This window comes from Vidua chalybeata, chromosome 5 (assembly GCF_026979565.1).
Source record: "Vidua chalybeata isolate OUT-0048 chromosome 5, bVidCha1 merged haplotype, whole genome shotgun sequence".
Classification (NCBI taxonomy): domain Eukaryota; kingdom Metazoa; phylum Chordata; class Aves; order Passeriformes; family Viduidae; genus Vidua; species Vidua chalybeata.
In genome coordinates this window covers 70,699,990-70,720,363 of record NC_071534.1, presented here as the reverse complement: position 1 = coordinate 70,720,363, position 20,374 = coordinate 70,699,990, and the positions used below count along the sequence as shown (strand labels likewise).

The 20,374-nt window shown below is 41.6% G+C and overlaps 1 protein-coding gene across 3 annotated transcripts in view; it reads right to left on the bottom strand.

Moving 5' to 3' along the window:
• LRGUK (leucine rich repeats and guanylate kinase domain containing) overlaps positions 1–15,461 on the bottom strand; it is a 57,506-nt gene extending 42,045 nt beyond the window's left edge. Inside the window, exons 1-9 of one of the 3 annotated variants that reach the window (XM_053943120.1) lie at positions 15,151–15,461; positions 12,159–12,266; positions 11,423–11,504; positions 10,267–10,367; positions 9,768–9,849; positions 7,571–7,695; positions 3,660–3,803; positions 1,464–1,544; positions 756–842 (exon numbers count right to left, since the gene is read on the bottom strand). In XM_053943120.1, the coding sequence (XP_053799095.1) occupies positions 756–842; positions 1,464–1,544; positions 3,660–3,803; positions 7,571–7,695; positions 9,768–9,849; positions 10,267–10,367; positions 11,423–11,504; positions 12,159–12,266; positions 15,151–15,330 (990 nt within the window). In that variant the 5' untranslated portion in view covers positions 15,331–15,461. The remainder of the gene's footprint in view (positions 1–755; positions 843–1,463; positions 1,545–3,659; positions 3,804–7,570; positions 7,696–9,767; positions 9,850–10,266; positions 10,368–11,422; positions 11,505–12,158; positions 12,267–15,150) is intronic. The other 2 variants (XM_053943122.1, XM_053943123.1) reach the window with 2 other exon arrangements.
• Positions 15,462–20,374: the final 4,913 nt, after the last annotated feature.

The window sequence follows — 20,374 nt, the reverse complement described above, 5'->3', positions numbered from 1 at the left end:
TTTAAACAGATAAAGTTGGGAGTGATGGATTTCATGAAAGGAATAATTTTAAAAGGATAATTCCCTGAAATACAGCAGTTCCAACATGGCTTGGGCCCACTGGGAAGGCTCCAGCTTGTTGTGGATGATCCCAGAAAACAGAGTCACAATAAAAATACAAATTTCTGAGTTACTAAATCCTGGATTTTTTCCATCAGGTTACTCAGTTATGAATTAATTCCACACCAAAATGGGGTGTGGGGCACAAAGGTTGATCTCAGTGCCCGCTGTAGCCAATATAATAATAATAATAATAATAATAATAATAATAATAATAATAATAATAATAATAATAATAATAATAATATATTTATAATGTATTCCATCAGATTATGTGGAAGAATTTTCCAAGAATTCCTCAAATATCATAACAAAGCTGCAGAGCAGCAAAAAATTCCATTTTTCAGAGGAGAAACGAGACTGGGAGAAGTCACCTGGGAATGGTGAGACTGGAAAAAAAGCATCCACCTGCCTCTCCCTTCCATGCTTTTCATGGAATTATCTCCTCCTTCCAGTAAAACATGGAAATTTCCCTTTATGAACACAAAGAGTGCCCCAAACAGCACATGTAGCAACCAAATTCCAGTTGAGGCACCACAGCAGGGAAAGGTTTCCAATCCAAGAGAATTTCTGTCAAGCAGACTTGCTACAACTGCAAGTCTGGATTTTGTATTATTTATTTAGAAAACTTCCAGAATGAAATGATGTTTGCTTACCTTTTCTTCCACTGAAACCTTTTTGAGATCCAGTTCTGTGACTTGGAGCAACATGAAAATCGCCAAGAGCCGATAATCACCTTTTTCCTGAGAGAAAAAAGTCTCCATTTTGACAAAATAGACTTAATTTCATCCAGCTAATATTTAATTCCAATCGGTTAGAATTAAATTTGCCTTAATACATTGCAAAATGAAAGGTTTTTTTTTTACCCTGAAGGGTGTCAAGACACTGCCCAAACTGACCCTTCACAATTCAGCTGCTGGAGGAAAAGCTGAATTGTTCAAGAGTTTGCAACCAGAATATTCAAAAGGCCGTGATGGGAATTTAAAAATGGAAAGGGATTTGATCAGACTTTGCTAAGGAGAAGGACATCACAGCAGGAAAAGCCTTTCAGATGAGGGAAAATCAGGAATAGTCTATTTCAGGTACTTTTTCCTGGTAATTTCATTGTGTGCCATGACAGACCAGCCTCATAAAAGCCAATAAAAACCTGGCAGTTACAAGAAAAAATTAAACTCTTAATATTTTTCTTCTTTCTGGCATTGGGAATGACTGTAAAATTCACACAAAATTTAGAAATCACAAAGGTTGGGATAGAAATGTCTTTGATCAATCAGGACAAATGACCTGCCCACTTCTAGAGACAGAGACTGGGGCCAAAAAGATTCAAACCAAGGTTTAGGTTCTCATTTTTGGTTCTTTCTTACCTGTAGAGGGTTTTTTAGTAGATTTAAAACCCTGAGGAGAGGCAGATCTTCAATCCATTTAAGCTCACTGAGCTCAGCCACCTGAGCAGGGACAGAAACAGAACATAAATCAGCAGCAACAGAATCCAAGAGAACTAGGCAGGGGAAAAATGAAGCATTTTAATGCCTGCGCTCCAAATCTGGGCATAAAAAAAGTCATTCTAAATCACAAAAGGGGTTTACATGTTAACTGCACTCAATGAGACACTTCCAGGCACAAAAGGAGACAACTTGGCTGTTAGCTGGAGCAGCAGGATAATCCACACAGCAATTTGCAAGCACCTGCATTTTTCCAGTTCTTTCAAATGTCAAGCCCCTGACACATTTGGCTTTTTATGTGCTGATGTGCTTGAGTGAGGCAATTCTGCAGTTAAATTCGTGCTCTGGCTGGGTAGTTTAAAAAAAAAAAAAGTCCTTCTAAGAGTTTCTTTTTCACTGAAGTTCCAGTTCATCCTTACAGAACTTGCAGCACTTGGCTAAAAAAGGACCAGGATTTTTGTCCTTGGATGTGTCCAGAGGGAGAAATCAGGGGGTCCAGAGGGTCCAGCCTATTTGGGGTCTCAGCTGGGCACTCAGTTATTGGGGTTAATCAAGGTTTGTGTGGCCCAAACCAAGCTGGTTTTCTGCTCAAAGATGGAATCAGAGAATCATTGTGGAATGGGTTGGGTTGGAAGGACCTTCAAACTCATCCACGGCAATTCCAGCCCAGGCAGGAATCCCATCCCCAAATCCAGTTTAAATCTCTCCTCTTTTAGTGTAGAAGCACTCCTTTTTCTCCTGTCTGTGTTTTTCCATGTAAAAAGCCTCGCTCCATCTCTTTCATAACCCCTTTTAAATCCTGAAAGCCCAACTGAACCTAAAAGCCTCCAGAGTTCCCAAATTTGTACTCAATCCTTTTAAAGTGTCTAAAAACATAAACCTCAACCAAAGCCTACTCAAAACTCACTTTGAGATCAGAATAACCCCACCCAGGACAGTTTGGATGAAGTTAATTGTGATTTGAGTGGATTTCTTAAATAAACCCCAGAATTCCAGCCATCAACAGTTGAAAATTGCTGAGTGTTTACAAGGGACACATTTGCAGCTGAACCTGCTGTCCCTATTTTTTAAAAAAAACCCAAGAATTTAAGAACATTCTGAGTGGTCGTGAGCTGAAGTTACTCCGTGTGTTAATTAATGAAAACTCCCCTTTAAATTATTAAAGAAGAAATCATTAAACAGTTTCAATGATGTCATTCCAAGAGGCAAGTTTTGATGAGGTAAAATGAAGAGTTTTGATGTGCTGCAAAGAACAGTGGAAAATAAATAAGGCAATGGAAGTGGTGTTATTAATGCTAATAACAACCACACCATTAGAGAGTTTCCTGTCTGCTGCAATTGAGGTACCTTTAAATGTCAGCCTAAACACAGGCAGAAAAAGAATGCACAGTGATTTAAATTAAATCCTCTTGCAAGGAGGGAAAAATGACAGAAAATGTTCCACTGCTGCTGTGTATTTTTGTTTTTTTAGATTATCTTTTTTTTTTTCCACGTGTCTTTGATGTCAAAGTGATTCATGAATTGATTTTTTTTTTCAGTTAATGATGCTGGAAGATCAATATCAAAATTATTGTGAATGTTTGGCTTGGCATTCAAAATTCAAAAAGAGTTGGATGGTGCCATTGGATTTCCAGTACAGAAAATTATGCTGCATAACAAAACCCACTTTTTAACAGAGTTCTTGCAGTTCTGCCTTGCAGGGAGTTTCCAGCTGAGAGCTCAGAAGAATCTGTGCTCATAAAATTGGGCTGAGAGATATTAACAACCCCCCCTGAGGCCTGGCAGCAGCAGAGCTGTGGTGTAAATAAAGATCCTCTGGAATAATCGAGGTGGAAAATCTGCAAACTCATCCCTGCCTGGCCAAACCCAGGGGAGCACTGTAAATTCTCAGTGTGTGAGAGAGCTAAAGTGAGTGAAGAAAAAGCCACCTTAGATATTAAATAAGGGCTTAGAGGACACCAGGAATCAACGTGGGAAACACCAAAAGAAAAAAAATCTCGGCTTTTTTAATATTCATTTCTTGCAGTGCCGGAGGATTTTTGGAGCCCTTCAAGGAAGTGAGTGTTAAAAAACGAAAATGTTCTGTGCTGTTAGAAGGAGCTGAGCTCAGTCTGGTACCTGGTTGTCCTCCAGGTTGATCACCTCCAGTAGGTCATGTTCCTCCAAGCCTTGCAGACTGTTGATTTTATTGTTGGACAGATCCACCCTCTGCAGAGTTTTCAAGCTCTTCAGCCCATCCACCTTCTCAATCTGGTTAAAGCTCTAGGAAGAAGAATGAAAGCAGAGAAACTGCAAATAAACCTCTATGAAAAACAATATTCCTAAGGGAAAAAAAAAAAAGGAGTTATTTGTTGGATTTGAGGATTTTTTGTCATAGAAATCCTGTAAAAAATAGGCCTTTATGCATTAGCCTCATGCATGTCCTGATGTGTTACATTCCTGCTGATAAACCTCTATGGAAAACACCATTCCTGAGGGGGAAAAAAAAAGTTATTTGTTGCCTTTGAGGATCCTTTCTCGTGGAGAATCCTGTCACAAATAGGCCTTTCTGTAACAGACTCATGCACATGCTGATATATCACATTCCTCCTCCTGGACAAAGGGAATCAACTCTTTCTTGATTAGCTTATCTCCAACTCACCTTGAAGAGAGAACAGCAACAAAAAGAGCTCTAACATTTTTTAAAAGCTGATATCGGCCCAAGAACACTCTTGTCACCACCCAGCTCAAAATTTAGGACACAGAGATGCATGGAAAATTATGGAATATATATACATAAATACATTGAATTTCCCTCTGTAATCATGGCTCTATTTACACTTGTGATTACAGAATAAATAATGAAAAAAATTAAGGTAGGATGGAGAGGAGACAGGCTGAGGGTTGGGAATGTTCCCCTGGAGAGGAGAAGGATCCAGGGAGAGCTTCCAGCACATTCCAGGCCCTAAAGGGGCTCCAGGAGAGCTGCACAGGGACTGGGGACAAGGCCTGCAGGGACAGGACACAGGGAATGGCTCCCACTGCCAGAGGGCAGCGATGGATGGGATCTTGGGAATTGGGAATTCCTGGCTGGGCTGGAATTGCCAGAGCAGCTGGGGCTGCCCCTGCATCCCTGGAATGTCCAAGGCCAGGCTGGACATGGGGACAGTGGGAGGTGTCCCTGCCATGGCAGGGGTGGCACTGGGTGACCTTGAAGGTCCCTTCCAACCCAAGCCATTCCATGATTCCCTGATTCTCTGATATGACACCAAAATCTCTCTGGAATACATAAATCTGTATTAATGCACATCAAGTGAAGCCTCCATTCACTGTCGGCGACAGCACAGAAATATTTAAAAAATAATAATTAAAAAAACCCCAATTGTCCTGTAAATTCATCTGGACTTTCCCACATGAAACGCCCCAAAATTTTGAGAACAAACCCTCAGAGTTTTTTCAAACCAGGCCCTGATGGTTTCTTTCTGGCCTCATTCATTCAAACTGGCCTCCAGATGGTTTCATTCCTCAGGGCCTCACAAATCAGAGACTCATTTCTGCCACAAACTCCAAGCAGGGATAACAACTCCATGCTCATCCCTGTCCCACCCATTCCCAGATGGCCTCTCCACAGGATTCTTCCTCTATAACCTTGGAGATTTTATTTTTCCATCAGCCTCACCTTGTGCTAAAAGCTTGGAAGCCTCATCTCCTATTAATAAATATTTAGGAACTGTGGGAATAAATAAGCCAGCTGACTCTAATGTTAATCCAGTTGTCTGTCCTTGACATTTTTCCTGACTTTTAAATGTTTAATTAGGTTATTAATAGCATGGAGGCTCCCCCTCTGTTCCTGAGCTTCGTTAGACCTCTGGTTAATCGGGTACAGCTCAGAGCTGCACTTGCAAAATGCTGGGCCAGAGGTGCACAGAAAATTCTGTGAACAAAAGGGATCTGGGGCTTGATCCTTTAAAAAGAGAAAATTCCTAAGGGTCCAGTTCATTAGAGATGTGCTTCTTATTTATTTTTTTTTTTTCTTTGCAAACATGAGTGGAACAAAGGGGTTTTTGGTACAGCAAGGGAGGATTTGCAGGTTTTGAAGTCTTCCTCCCAAACTTCAGAACTTTCTACTCTTTTCAACCTAAAAAGCTCGAGGGGAAAGGGGAGAGGAAGCTGAATCACTGGGAAGAGAGGGGATAAAAATAACAACAATAAAAAGAACTGCATTTTATTCTAATTAATTCTAATTTTTAAAGAAAATGCTCCGCTAAAATCTGTTCCTGTAATTTCCACGTGGCTAACTAAAAGACAGGCGGTGTTATCAATAGTGATATCAGCACCTAAGAACCCCAAATGAGGAACAGGTTCATATTTAAGAAGATTTAACTATCTCCCAACTGTGGAGAGAGCAGATTCCCATGGGAATTCTCGTTAGACCTTTAAACAAACCAGGAAATCAGGGCACACACTGGTGGAGGGACTTGCTGTGGCTCAAATTTGGAGAGAAAAAAAGCTTCAAAGTATTAAAAAAAAAAAAAAAAAAAAAAGATCCTCACACTCCTAGAGCTCCTTTCAGGGCATTTCGATGGGATTTGGCCAATCTGAGTTAATCTTCTCCACTAAAAATGAGACCAAATTCCAATTTATTGCCACTGAGGGAATCACCGAGAGCTCCTGGAGGTATCATAGATCTGAAATATAATTTTATTAACACTATTTGAATATATTATTCAAAACATGCTAAATGTGGACACCTTCCCTGACTACTGCAGCAGCCAAGGGCCAGTCTGAGTTGGTATTTTCTATATCCAATTTTACAGAACAGAAGAAAAACCTTTAAATTTTTTAAAAGGATTGGAAAAGAATATTTCTATTCCTGATTCACTCACTTCAAATATTTATGTGGGTGCTTAAAACTAATGTAGCCAATAGAAGCTCTGTATAGGTTTTTTGGGACTTATTTTTAAAGTCCCATTAAATATTTCCACTTCTTATTACAAAGTAAAAGCTGTTTAAAAGCAGCCTGTTGCTTTTGGAGCCACTGGATTGCAGTAAAAATAAGTTTGGGTTGTGTTTCTGGGCAACATTTGTATTATTAATTTAAAAAATGTATGGTATTGCAGCAATTTCTGATAATTTGTTACGTAATTATCTTCATATTTATTATATTTATAAAAATTATTATACTATAATAATATAGATTTAATATCATTATATAGATAACATAAATATATTAAAATATATAAATATATATAAATATATAAATATATAAATATATAACGTAGTCTTCATATTTATTATATTGATTAAAATTTATTATAATCTAATAATATATGTAATATCTGTTATATATAATATATGAAATGTCTATTATATATAATATATGAAATGTCTATTATATATAATATATGAGCTATCTATTATATATAATATCTATTATATAGAGACATATATAGAATGTATATAATCTATAGAATGCCTATATTATATATAATATAATATATATAATCAATATACATTATATTGATATATATAATATATCAATCTATAATATATATCATATATATATTATCAATATCATTATGTTGATAATAGATTAATAGATTATATATAATGCATATATAAAATATATACATTTAATATATAACTATATTAATAAATATATATAAAATATAAAATAGACATAAAATATGTATATTATATATAATATAATATACATAATATATATACATATATTATATAGAATGTATATAATACATATATAGAATGTATATAATACATATATAATATAATATAATATAATATAATATAATATAATATAATATAATATAATATATAATATATACAATATAATATGTTATATGTTATATGTTATATGTTATATGTTATATGTTATATATTATATATTATATATTATATATTATATATTACATATTACATATTATATATACATTTATTATCTTCATATTTATTATATTTCTTATTTCTATCAAGGCATGGATCTGTGGATAAGAGAGAGGCAGGAAAACCATCAGAAGGATTTTTTTCCTTACCAGATTGAGGATTCTGATGGGCAGATTCTGCAGGCCCCTGACGGCAGCGAGCCTGTTGTGTGACAAACCCAGCTGGGTCAGGCTGTGACACTCCTCCAGCCCTCTGATCTCCTCAATCTCATTAACTGTGCAGACTTTTCAGGAAAAACAACAACAACAAATGAGCTGAACACAAAACCTGAGCGGTAATTAGGTGATAAATTAACAAATTGGGTTTATGGCGTGGGGGAGCTGGACAGGAAAGGATTCATCCTGAAGGGGTTTAAATCCCACTGCTCCTACAGAAATTATTCATGTTATAATTTTATGAGGCTGTTTCAGTTTAAATTATACCTGTTGTGTCCTGGCCATCTGTCCTGAGAGGAGAAAGTGTATTTTAAATTAGCACTACTAGTTAAAAACAGCAGTACAAGTAATTAGAATTCCTCTCAGCATTAACAGAACTCCTCCACTTCTCTAAACAAAGAACCTTGGACAACAGATCCAGCTCCAATTTCTCCTTTAAATGGATGAAGTGAGAGGAACCTGACTCTGGATCTGCCCAAAATCTGGTAAAATTCTGCCCCAGGGATGTGACTGGAGTCAGGCAAAAGTTTGAATGAGGAAAAAATTAAAGTTTAAGCCACAAGCATCAATGTGAGGCAGCAAATTGCTCAGCACTGAATAAAAATAAATTCAATTTTAGCCTTTTAACGACTCATTGGAAAGCTTTGTCATTTATTTTTGGGCAAGTTGTGTCTATCTCTGGTTTGGACAATTCCTCCCTTTAGAAAGCTGTCAGGTGTGCACAGAAAAAAAAAAAAAAAAAAAAAAAAAAAAAAAAGATATAATGACCTGACCATCTGCATTATAATTCACTTAAAAATAGTAAGGAAAGTTGAGCTACTGTCACTGAGAAATGAATGCCGAAGGTTTCTGCTTCTGCAGGATATTTCAGGGAGGATTTTTTCATCTCTGATTAAAAACAGGATTGTTCTGCCTGCCAGGTGAGGAGAATTCTCAATTCTGAATTCTGCATTTCCAATCCTGCCCTATTTTTTTCCCCTGTTTTAGGGGTTTCTCTCGTGTGTATGAGAACATTTCTGTACCCATGTCACCAAATGAAGAAATCCAAGGCAGCACAAAACCAAATCAAAACCTACGGATCAGACTGACAAGATAAATCTTTGGTTTTATATATTTTTTTTAACATTTTCTCTCCTTTTTCCATTTTGCTGGAGGGGTTTTTGCTGCGTGGTGGAAAATTAGGATTGCAAAAGGAGAGTGGTTTGGTGCCATTTTGTGACAGGATTTGTGTCACCTGCAGGCTTTGTAGAGTGGGAATAACACAAATAATATTTTTTATTTTTAAAATTATTTTAATAATAATTGAATATATTATAATATTAATTATAATATAATTATAACAATAAATCTATATATAATATATATATATGTATTTATTTATATAACATACATCATATTTACAATACCATATATTTAAATATGTTTTAATCTATAATTTAAATTAAATATATAAATTTCTACATTTCTTTTAATATATTATACATATTTAATCATATATAGCATTTAATTTAATAAACCATTTTTATTTTAATAAAAAATATTTTTACGATATAAAGCAGGTGCCTTGCAAATGCTTTATTTGAAACAGGCATTGGATTAATTTCATTTATGGGCAAGAGAAAGAAAAATGCATTTTAAAAATTCCTAAATTCTTAAAAATTCTCTTTATTTTCACTAAACAGTCTTGTCCTGCATAATTAGTTGGGTCTAAGATGAAACAACAAATTCCTTTTTTATTTAAGTGTTCCAAGCTGATTCCCTGTTAACATTTGGGATTTTAAATCCTTTATTATTATTATTATTATTATTATTATTATTATTATTATTATTATTATTATTATTATTATTATTATTATTATTTATTACCTCTGTAAGGGACATCTCCCCTTTTCACTTTTCCATGATACAAAAAGGAGTTTTTGTGTTCCTCTAGCAGGAAAATCCCCCAAATATTTAACACCATCAGTGCTTAAGTAAATTAAGCTCAGTCTCAGCACCAGAATTACAATTTCATCTCAGTTCTAAGGACAAAAGTGACATGAAGGGGAAAATACAAAGAAAACAGGTATTTATTTGAAGAAAATTTAAATAAAATGAACTTTTCTCCCATTCAAGATTCCCCAAAGGATACAATCCAGCAGGAGTTTGGTAAGTGAGTGGTATGCTGACAAATCTTTCATTTTTGGGATTTGATTGTGTGAAAAATCTACTTCCTAAAGGAAAAAAAAATTAAAAAAAAAAAAGAGGAATTTGGGGTTATTTCTTCAGCACTTAACTCTGGCTGGGAGTTTGTTCCACCTTCCCAACACATGCAGGGGTTCAGTGTGGAAGAAAATAAAAGACATAAATAAAATACAAATAAATGAACAAAATTATAAATAAAATACACATAAATATAAAAACATATATATATATATATATATATAAAAATAAAAGGCATAACTAAAAGAGAGACCCAAACATTTGGAAAAGGAAAATGTGAATTGAGGTAGGAAAGAAGAATAAAAAAGAAATAAAAATTGAATTTTGCCTACGCTCAAATATATCTAACTTAGATTCAGAACATGTTTTTGAATTTAAAACGTTAATTTTTTTTTTTTTTTTTTTTTTTTTTTTTTCCCCAGACTTACCTTGAGGTTTTTAGGTGCCTTAAAATTGAAATATGTGGTCAGTTCATTTTTGGAAGCATTCAGCTCTACTAAATAAGGCATGTGACTGATGCAGGAAAGATCTAGAAAATGAAACAAAATGTCAAATCCTGCGCCTGAATGCGAAGATCATCACAGCAAAATGTGATAATTACATCCTGGAGCAATTAAGAGTCAATTTGGAGCTGCAGATTCAGAAAGTGATGCCTAAAGTGCAGAAATCAGATATATTAACACCTTCTCCTAAAGGGGAAAAAAAAATAAAATAAAATTATAAACTACAAAGAATAAATATCCAAGTTCGACATTTAATTTTCATTATGCCAGCCGACTTGCCTTAAAGCAAGAATTTATTTTTATATTCTATCCACCTCTGGAATGACAGATTCACTCTGGCCTGAGATATCAATTAGTGGAGGAAAGCATTTAGGCCACGACTGAGGAGTAAATGAGTGGTTGCTATGGAAAAGTCCCTGCTCTCTTCATATCTGGCCTCCACAGGAGAAAAAAAAAAAAGAAAAATCTCTTATTAAAATGAGCAGGGAGAGGAGCTGCTTTACAAAAGTGCTGCTATTCTTGGACTCCAGCTCCCCAAGTGAAAGGAACTTGTGGTTGCCCCACCACAGCTTATTCCACTTGATGTTAAATTTAAAAAAAAATAAAATAAAATAAAGAGTGAGAGGTAAGGAGCAGCTGGTGGAGTTCATCCCAGTCCCCATTTGGCACCTTTCTAAATGTAAAAAAAATGTAATTTTTTTTTTTTTTTTTTACCTTTTGTCACACCCGTGGAAAACCCTGACAAGGGAAAACTCAAGGCTGGGCAAACCAAACCAAGCATAACTTGAATATTCTGCTGCCTGCACATGTCCAGCTTCACCTTGACATATCTGCTGGGGTTTTATCTCTGGGGAATAAACTGAGAGTTTAAGCTCCATGTTCCCACTGATAAACATCTGCTGCTCTTAATGGGCCGTGGATATTTTGGGTATTTTGGAGGAGATCAAGCCTGGTTCTGTGGAATGTTTGACACCATTAAAATGTCAGCCAGGCTTTGTGACAGTAAAACTCCGTGGTCCAGTGCATTTCTCATCTGAAACTGTTTCACAACCCAGGAATTTGAAGTTTATTTACTCCATACCATTAATTTTATTGGAGGAAAGCTCCATTTTCTGCAGGTGAATGTATCCAGAGAGAATGCTGATGTCACGCAACTCACGACCCTGGAAAAAAGGGAAGGAAAGGATTTTAATCATAATTTTAATAACTGGTTAATAACTCAGCTCAGCTGGGGAAAGGTGCCTCAAGGTCCCTCCAGCTGCAGCAGGACAAGGTGACATCTACAGAAAATGATGTTGGAGCAGCCAGAAATGGAGAAAATGCAAAAAAACCCAAAAAAAAAAAAAAAACCCAAAAACAAAACAAACAAACAAACAAAAAAAACAAACCAAACCAAAAAAAACCAAAACTTTGGAACAACAAAAAGGGAAAAGGGAGGGACAGCAGAGAGCTTTGAAAAGACACAACCACTTCAACTTCCTGAATGCAGCATTTCCAGGTGTTTTACACATTCCTCTGAAGGAGGAAGAGACATTTTTCATACCTGAGGACTGGCTAAGAAAAAAAGTAATTAAAAAAAAATAAAAATCAAAAATCTCAGTGCTGATGCATGAAAAAAAAAAATACACCCCTCCACTCTGGCAGTCAGCAGAAGCCACTCTGAGTCTTATCAAAAACCCTGCACATGAAACAGGCAGTGACAAAAATTTACCTCTTGACATTTTTTTTCACAAGGCCAGCTATTTGCTGTTGAAAAAAAGGAAATATTTGTGCAGAAAAGTGCCATAAAATCATGGTTTTTTTTTGATTGTACTTACTGGAAGTGACAGATGAAGATAAACATATTCAGTCCCAAGGGCTGAGCGGCCGAAGGTGTGGAGTCCCTCAGCAGCAGTGTCTTCATCCAACACCCCCTCCAAGTGGCCCTAAAAAACACCAGGAAAAGGGAAAAATGGATTAAGGGGGGGGTTAGGAAAGGAAATTCCACACCTGGGAGAATCCAGAGGCTGCTGGGGTTCAAGTGGGAGCAGGGTTGATAAATACCTCCATGAAATGCTGCTTCCAATGCTTCAGCACTCCACTGAGAAAAATTGTTTTTGGGAAAAATGGTGAACCCTGCCCTCAAAGCACTGAACAGAAACGTGCCACGTGCCAGCTCCATCCATTAGAGAAGGTTCATCAGGTTTTTAATTTTGTTCCCTCCTGGTTGAAGTGATGCCTAAGGTTTTAATTTTTATATTTTTTTCACATTCTGTGCTGCTTTAGTGTGTGGGTCTGAGCTTCATATTATGGGATGGGGAGCTCTCTGCACAGAGCAGGGAGACAAAACAATTCCTGCTCCAGCTGGGCACCAAGGACAAATGATCCAAAGCTCAGGCCCAGGAGCACAAACGTGGGCTGAAGCTCAGCTGGATCCAGGTGTGGGGTTTTGTTGTGTCAGATCCCAGGTGTGACTCCTGCAGTCCATGGAATGTCCCTGTGGGATTGGCACAGCAGCCCTGCCCCAGGCACAATCCAACTTCTGGGGCCAGGTTTGGCTTTGGTCCCACCTGGATCCTTCTCCAGAGGGTGCTGGGAAGCTCCGTAGGGAACACGAGGTCCCTCTGGGCAGCTCCATGTCCAGGACAAGGGACAGGACGAGAGGGGACAGCCCCAGGCTGTGCCAGGGGAGGTGCAGGGTGGCTGCTGGGGACAATTCTTCCATGGAAAGGCTTTCCAGGCATGGGAATGGGCTGCCCAAGGCAGGGTGGAATTGCCCTTCCTGGAGGGATTTCAAAGCCCTGTGCATGTGGCACTTGGGGACGTGGGGTGAGGCCTCAGCTTTGGCTTTTATATTTTCACATTCTGAGCTGCTTTGGTGTGTGGGTCTGAGCTTCACATTATGGGATGGCGAGCTCTGTGCACAGAGCAGGGAGACAAAACAATTCCTGCTCCAGCTGGGCACCAAGGACAAATGATCCAAAGCTCAGGCCCAGGAGCACAAACAGCGTGGGCTGGAGAGAGAAAAACAAGCAGGATGGGAGTGCCTGGGCTAAAGCTGGAACGGGACAATGAACTGCAAGGTGCAAATGGAGCAGAGCTGATCCCAGTGAGAGCCCCCGGGAGCGCTCGGCATTTTGGGACCATTTTGGTTCCTCTTGGCTGCAGCCCTGGCTGGGCTCTGGTGCTGCCCAAGGGGGATCCATGCAGGAGATCCTTTTCAGAAATCCCTGCTTTGTTCTTTAGCCCTGCCTCTGCTCTAGGTCAGATTCAGAAGCACAGATCCCATTCCCTGAGCTGTTGCTTTCCCATGGATTATGGATGTTAACATCTCAGCAGATCAGCACCAACAGGCTGCTGCGCCCCAAAATGCACATTACTGGGAGCCCTTCCCACTTGTTCAGCATGAGCAGCTCGGTGCTGCTCCTCAGGAGGACAAATCTTTGCCAAAGAGGCTGCTTGACAGATGGCACTAATGAACCACGGCGTGGGTTTAACGAGAAAATCAGCCAATGGTTTGAGAAATTCCTCTCAGCTCCGAGGAGCCACAGGGCAATTGCTAACCTAGGGACCTGCCTGACCATTCAGAGTCCATCCACAAACCACGTCAAAAAGGAAGAGATTTGACAAATCAAATTAAAACAGACGATAAATCATAGTTAGACAACTAACTTAAAATATAGAGTTTTACACCTTAACTAAAGGAAGTTTACAAAATTAGTTTATATACATTGGTTGTTCTAGTGACAATATTAGTGCTAGTGCCTTGTGTGCTTCACTGCACACAGCAAACAATAAACAAAGCCATCAAAGAAGTGTTTTCCACTCAAGAGAGAGGGGGAAATGTGGGAAGTGGATTGGTAAAGAATTCTCAAAGCCTGACAGAAAGCTCACACAGTGTGCAGCTGTATGCAAACCTTGAGATGAGAAATGCTGGCTTAGAAATGCCCTGGAATGGGACAGACATTGCTGAGAGAGAAATGGAACTGGAAACAAGTTTCAAAGGGTGGCCTTGCAAATCAGACTGGAGACTTTGGAGAAATAGAACTGTGAAAGATGCATTGCAGTAGGACCCACGAGGGGTGATTTTAGAGCATTGGCTTTAAGGCATCGACAGCATGGTGTGGCTAAAGCTGACAGACCAAGAAACACTTATAATGTGTTGTAATTAAGAAATAATTGGCTTCTGATTGTGGTGGTGTGAGTTATAACATCTGTATTGTGTCACCCTTCACGTGGGACTGGAAATGGAATAAAAGTTTTTAAAATGCCTCTCAGCTGCCCCATCTCTTGCTCAGAAAAGAGCATAGTCCAGCAGGTGCCAAGATAAATAATAGAATAATTTCATTATAGCACCTACATGTTACAGCAAGGGAGAGCACAGAATAAGTTCCACGAGGCAAAATATGGGGTGATATTTTGTGGTGCTGGGATTTAAAGCTCAGCAGGGCAGGAAGAGGAAATTCACACGTGTCCATTGGGGCTTATTGAAGCTCAGGGCTGGGACTTCAAAAAGGAAATGGGGTTAATTTGGCCATACATGTGCCAGTTTATCCTTAATCTTATATGGCAGGAGCACTTGGCAGTGCTGGGCAAGTGGTTAGGATTGGCAATCTTCAAAGTTTTGTTTTCCCAATCTAATTGATTCTGAGAGAGAGGGGGACAAGCCAGGAGGACGCTGGACACCACGGGGATGGGAGGAACCCTACAAAAGGCAGAAACGAGAGGTGCCGCCCTTCTCTCCCCCACATCCGCACTGAGGGGGGAAAAGGGCACTTCCCTCCCAAGCACACACCCCTCCCCAGACAGCTGGGGAGCCCTGGGCTGAACCTCTGAGCGCTCCGACTCTTCCTCCTCGCCGTCCTCCTCCTGCTCATCCTGGCGGTGAGGCGGGCCGGGCCGCGGCTGCTCCTCGGGGAACCCCTCAGCGACGGGCTGCGGCGGCTCGTCAGGAGGGGGAAGCGGCTCCCCGAGGCTGTCTCCTGTCCCGTTCTCCTCGCCGCCCGCCATGAGCTGCAATAAGGAGGGAGGAGACGGAGGAGACTCCGCTATCGGCGCCGTCCCCGCTCAGGCCTGGCCGCCGCCATTTGTTTGCGCGTTGCCATGGAGACGGGAAGCGCCGCCGCCGCCCGAGGGCGGCGATTCGCGCCAACAGCCCCGCCAGCCAATAGGAGCGCAGAGCGTGCAGCGGGGCGGCATGGGAATTGTAGTTCTCAAAGCGGCGCGCACCCGCTCCGTCCGCCTCGCCGCGGAGCATCTTGGGAGTTGTAGTTCGCCTCCCTCAGGCAGCCCTCGGCGTCGCTGCCGCCGCAGAACAAAATATTATAAATATGTCAATTTAAGGAGATAAAGAGGCGCGCAAAGGCTCTCTGGCGAAGACAGAGCCTTTACTGCCGCCTCAGTGTGTCGAGGGTGACCAAAGAGTTTTTGGTCAACCATAAGGTAACCCAGGCCGTTATTAAGCCCGATTTGCATATTAACATTGACACCCCTGAGGATCAAAAGGATTCCACGTGTGCCGTGTCTCACCTGTATGAGCACAGTCCCCAGAACCCCACCTATAACTTGTAATTGTTCCATCCCATGGGGAAAGGGATAAAAAGAGCATAAAAGAGGGATTTCAGGGCGAAAAGATTGACGGGGAAAACACTTCTTGTTAGGGATCAGTAAATGGTTGTGTCTCTTCTCCTGCCTGAAGGGATGACTTTTAGTGAGTTTTGTGCCTCCAACTGCACTGGAGCAGACCTGGGAATATTAATTTTTTATATATATATATATATATATATATATATATATATACGTATATGTATATGTATAGACACACAGAGAAAAATAGAAATATAATTTAGATTTCTGTTATTATACTTTCTTTCATGACACACCATTAATGCTCCGTAGTTGGCGGTGAAGTACTGTTTTTCCTTAAGAGAAAGGCACAATTTCAGAACTGATGGGGGAAAAGAAAATCTATATAATTTTACAAGATTTTTGGGAAATAATGAGAGATGAGACTGTCACAGCAGGGGAAAGCAAAATTATAGCTTTTGAGATAGCTTTGTGTGTTGTCCTGTTTTTATATCACGTGTATCTTACAGACAGCAATCTGCTCCTAATACAAATTTGAAGTAAAGATGCTAAGAATATTTGAGTTTTTGGGTCTAACATCCACCTTGTTTTTTTTTCCCCATTGCAGAACGGGGTGAAATGACAATGAAAAGTCAGAAAATAAAGGGGAAAATGAGGAGATGTCTCCAAATACAAGTCCCTGCAAGATAAACACGGGGAAAGCACTTACCCATGTAGTAAAACAATTTAATATTGGGGATGGGGTTACTGCAGTGAATTATCTTTGCTGGTAAAGCGACACCATCTTTGAGTGAGGTGGTTATTGCTAAGGAAAAAAAAATGAAGAGGGAGATATAAAAACTCCTTATGGACATTGCTCGCTGACTTTTATCTCTGTGCTTCAGGGAAACATTATGATAAGTGCAATAAAGCCACCCCGAATTACATCCTTTTATTATCTCGCTGGCCATAAATGTTAAAACCCTTAATGGGTTTTATTCCTTTTCCACTGAGCAGCCCCCAGCAGCGACGGCTCAGGCTAGAGAGCTCAGAAAGGACAGAAAACCCTGCAAGGGAAGGGGGAGCCTTGTCTGGGAGTGGGGTTTGGGAGTTTTAGCTTTCATATTTTACCAGATTCTGCATTAGTGTGTGACTCTGAACTTCATATAAAAGTGTCAGCAAGTTCTCCTCACAGCTCAGTCAGACAAAACAATCCTTTTCCAGCCTGAGAACCAAGGACAGGTTGGGTTTTGGGCAGATTTGGGCCCAAAAAGTGCAAACAGCAGGGAATTGAGGAGAGCAGTGTGGGAGGATGGGACTGCATCAGCTGGAGCTGGAATTGGACAATGAACCCCAATATGGAATGGACCAAACTTATAAAAGTGTGAACACTCGTGACTCAGAGTCCACCTTGGGTCCATCCACAGCCAGGCTCCTGCAGTGCCCAAGGTGTATCCTGTGAAGATCTTTAATAAATCCCTACTTGATTGCTTTAGCTCTCTCTTGGTTTGAACAGACAGGTGTCTGCTAAGCAAGGCAGGAGCCTCCCCTGAAACTGAAAATGCAAACCCCCTCCCTCTGAATTGTTATAATTCTGAAATTAAGGGGCTCTCATCAAAGATATGGGAGTAGGAATAACAGTTCTTTGCTAGGGAAATTAAAAATACAAATGCAATAGGACAAAAAAGAAAACAACCCAGTGCCAGAGTCAGAACAGAGCTGGCAGGCTGTGGGTCAGGGAGGTGGCAGCAGTGCCATTCCATGGGGGCTCAGCCCTCCTGCAGTGCCAGCTGTGCTTCTGCTGGAGCAGGATCCTGGACAAGGCTGGAGTTTTCCTCTGGAGCTCCAGGGCTGCTGGAGATGGGCCTGGGCTCCCTCTGGGAATGCAGTGGGGCAGAAAGCTGCTCCTCTGGGAATGCAGTGGGCAAAGGCTGCTGTGCTGTTGCAGGAGTCAGATTGGATCCAGGTAGGAATGCTTGGCTCCTGCCCTGGGCACAGCATCTCCCCATGGGATGCTGGAATTTTCTCAGCCATGCAGGGACACTCAGTGGCCATGGACAGAAGAGATCTCCTGGAGGGAGGATTGGCTGTGGGAGAGATAAAGAAAAAACTGCCCCATGGACAGCAGAGAACTGCCCCACCTCTGACAGGTGGGGATAGAACACACACCCAGCCACATCCTGCATTCCCAACCTAAGACAAGCTCTGCCTAGCCTCTGTTCCAGGTAGCCTCTTTAGGCATCAGGAGGCTTTGGGGTTTGCTGTGACCCAGGAGAACAATTCTGGATCAGCAGAGCTGCAAAGCCAAGCAGAAGCTGCTCAAGGGCAGCAATGTTTTGCTCCCTGTCATGCTGCTAGGGCTGTTCCAAGCTTTTGTGGTCTCTAGGATGTTGTCCTTGCCAAACCCCTGTTTGACAGCCCACATCTGTGGGTTTTGCCTTCTTCAAACTGCAGGGTCATCATCCCCTGCTTCCCTCCTGCACACAGGGAATCGGGTCTCCCCCACAGGAGATGGGGCTGATGGTGATGCCTTGAGAAGGCTGAGCTGGAGCAGAGGCTGGGCAGAGCTAAAGAACAAAGCAGGGATTTCTGAAAAGGATCTCCTGCATGGATCCACCTTGGGCAGCAGCAGAGCCCAGCCAGGGCTGCAGCCAAGAGGAACCAAAATGGTCCCAAAATGCACGAGCGCTCCCGGGGGCTCTCACTGGGATCAGCTCTGCTCCATTTGCACCTTGCAGTTCATTGTCCCATTCCAGCTTTAGCCCAGGCACTCCCATCCTGCTTGTTTTTCTCTCTCCAGCCCACGCTGTTTGTGCTCCTGGGCCTGAGCTTTGGATCATTTGTCCTTGGTGCCCAGCTGGAGCAGGAATTGTTTTGTCTCCCTGCTCTGTGCACAGAGCTCGCCATCCCATAATGTGAAGCTCAGAACTGCACGCTAAAGCAGCTCAGAATCTGAAAAAATATAAAAGCTAAAACCTGAGGCATCAGTGGGGCACAAATGGGTGAGACATTTCCCTAAATATTCCATCTTAGTTTGAGTTTCAAACACTGCTTGGCTCTGGTGTGAAATGTTCCCCGAATTATCCTGACTCTGGAACAGCAAACACTGATTGACCATTAAAAATAACCCCAAAACCCAGGGCTGAAGCTGTAAATCTGCAGTTATTGTCCTCATAAAACCTCCCCACTATTGACAGAGGGAGCACTTCCTACTCAGGAGTGTTAATGGCAAACAGTGGCCTTAAATACATTGATTTACTGTTCAATTATAAAAAGAATCAGCTCCCAAATCCGTGCCACATGCAAAGCAGATTTATGGGCAGCCCTCTGCACTTGTAAAAGCCCCACACAAATGCACTCAGGAAGCTCCAGGCAGTAGAAGCACCCAGCTGGGTGCGGGGAGGAGAAGGAGGAAACTCCAAATGCTCCTGAGTAGGAAGAGAAGTGAGGTGGAAAGCAGAAAACTCAAATCCCATTAAACTCAGCTTTGCACGTCCGGCTTTCACGGTGGTGGGGCAGAGGTGGGAATTTATTTGACGCTCTCCCTTCAGCTTCTTCCCAGGGCTGTGCTCCTGGGATTCCTGCTGGGAGCACATCCAAGCTCCTTAAATCAGTTCCCTGCAGCCAGTAGTTTGGGTTTACTCATTCTCCCATCATCTTCTTGTGTTTCTTGCTGAGCCTGCCCAAAATTTTGCACTGGGGAGTTGGAGCAGGAGTGTCTGTGTCACATCAGAGGTGGCTGCCTGCAATGTGGAGAAGGCCTCATGTGGGGACAGCTGGCAGCAGGAATCTGGGAAGTGTCAGGTGAGGGGTCAAGAGTGGCTCAGGACATCACAGAGTTGTTGGAGAAGACAGCAAAGGTCATCGAGTCCAACTGTTCTCCAGCACTGCCCACGCCACCACTGAGCCATGTCCCCAAGTGCCACATCCACCTGGATTTTAAATCCCTGGCAGCTGTGCCAGGGATGGACAACCCTTCTGGGGAAGGAATTTTTTCCCAAAATGCCCCCAGACCCTCCCCTGGCCCAGCCTGAGGCCGTTCCCTCTCCTCCTGTCCCTGTTCCCTGGAGCACAGCCCGACCCCCCGGCTGTCCCCTCCTGGCAGGGACTTGTGCAGAGCCACAAGGTCCTTCCTGAGCCTCCTTTGCTCCAGGCTCAGCCCCTTCCCAGCTCCTTCAGCCTCTCCTGGTGCTCCAGACCCTTCCCAGCTCCATCCCCTTCCCTGGACGTGCTCCAACCCCTTCTTTCCATGAATGGCCAGAGCTGTCCCCAGGATTGCAGGGGGTCCCTCAGCAGTGCCAGCACAGGGGACAGTCCCTGCCCTGGGGCCATCCTGGGCCCGTCTCTCTCTCTCTCCCCTTAGTCCTGGTTCTGCTCAGCTCAGGCTCGGCCTCCCTGTGCCAGAGTCCAGCCAGGGAGAGGGGACCCAGCCAGGAGCAAGAGCAGCAGCTCCATGGAATTCCCAGAATTCCCAGAATCCCAGGTCTGG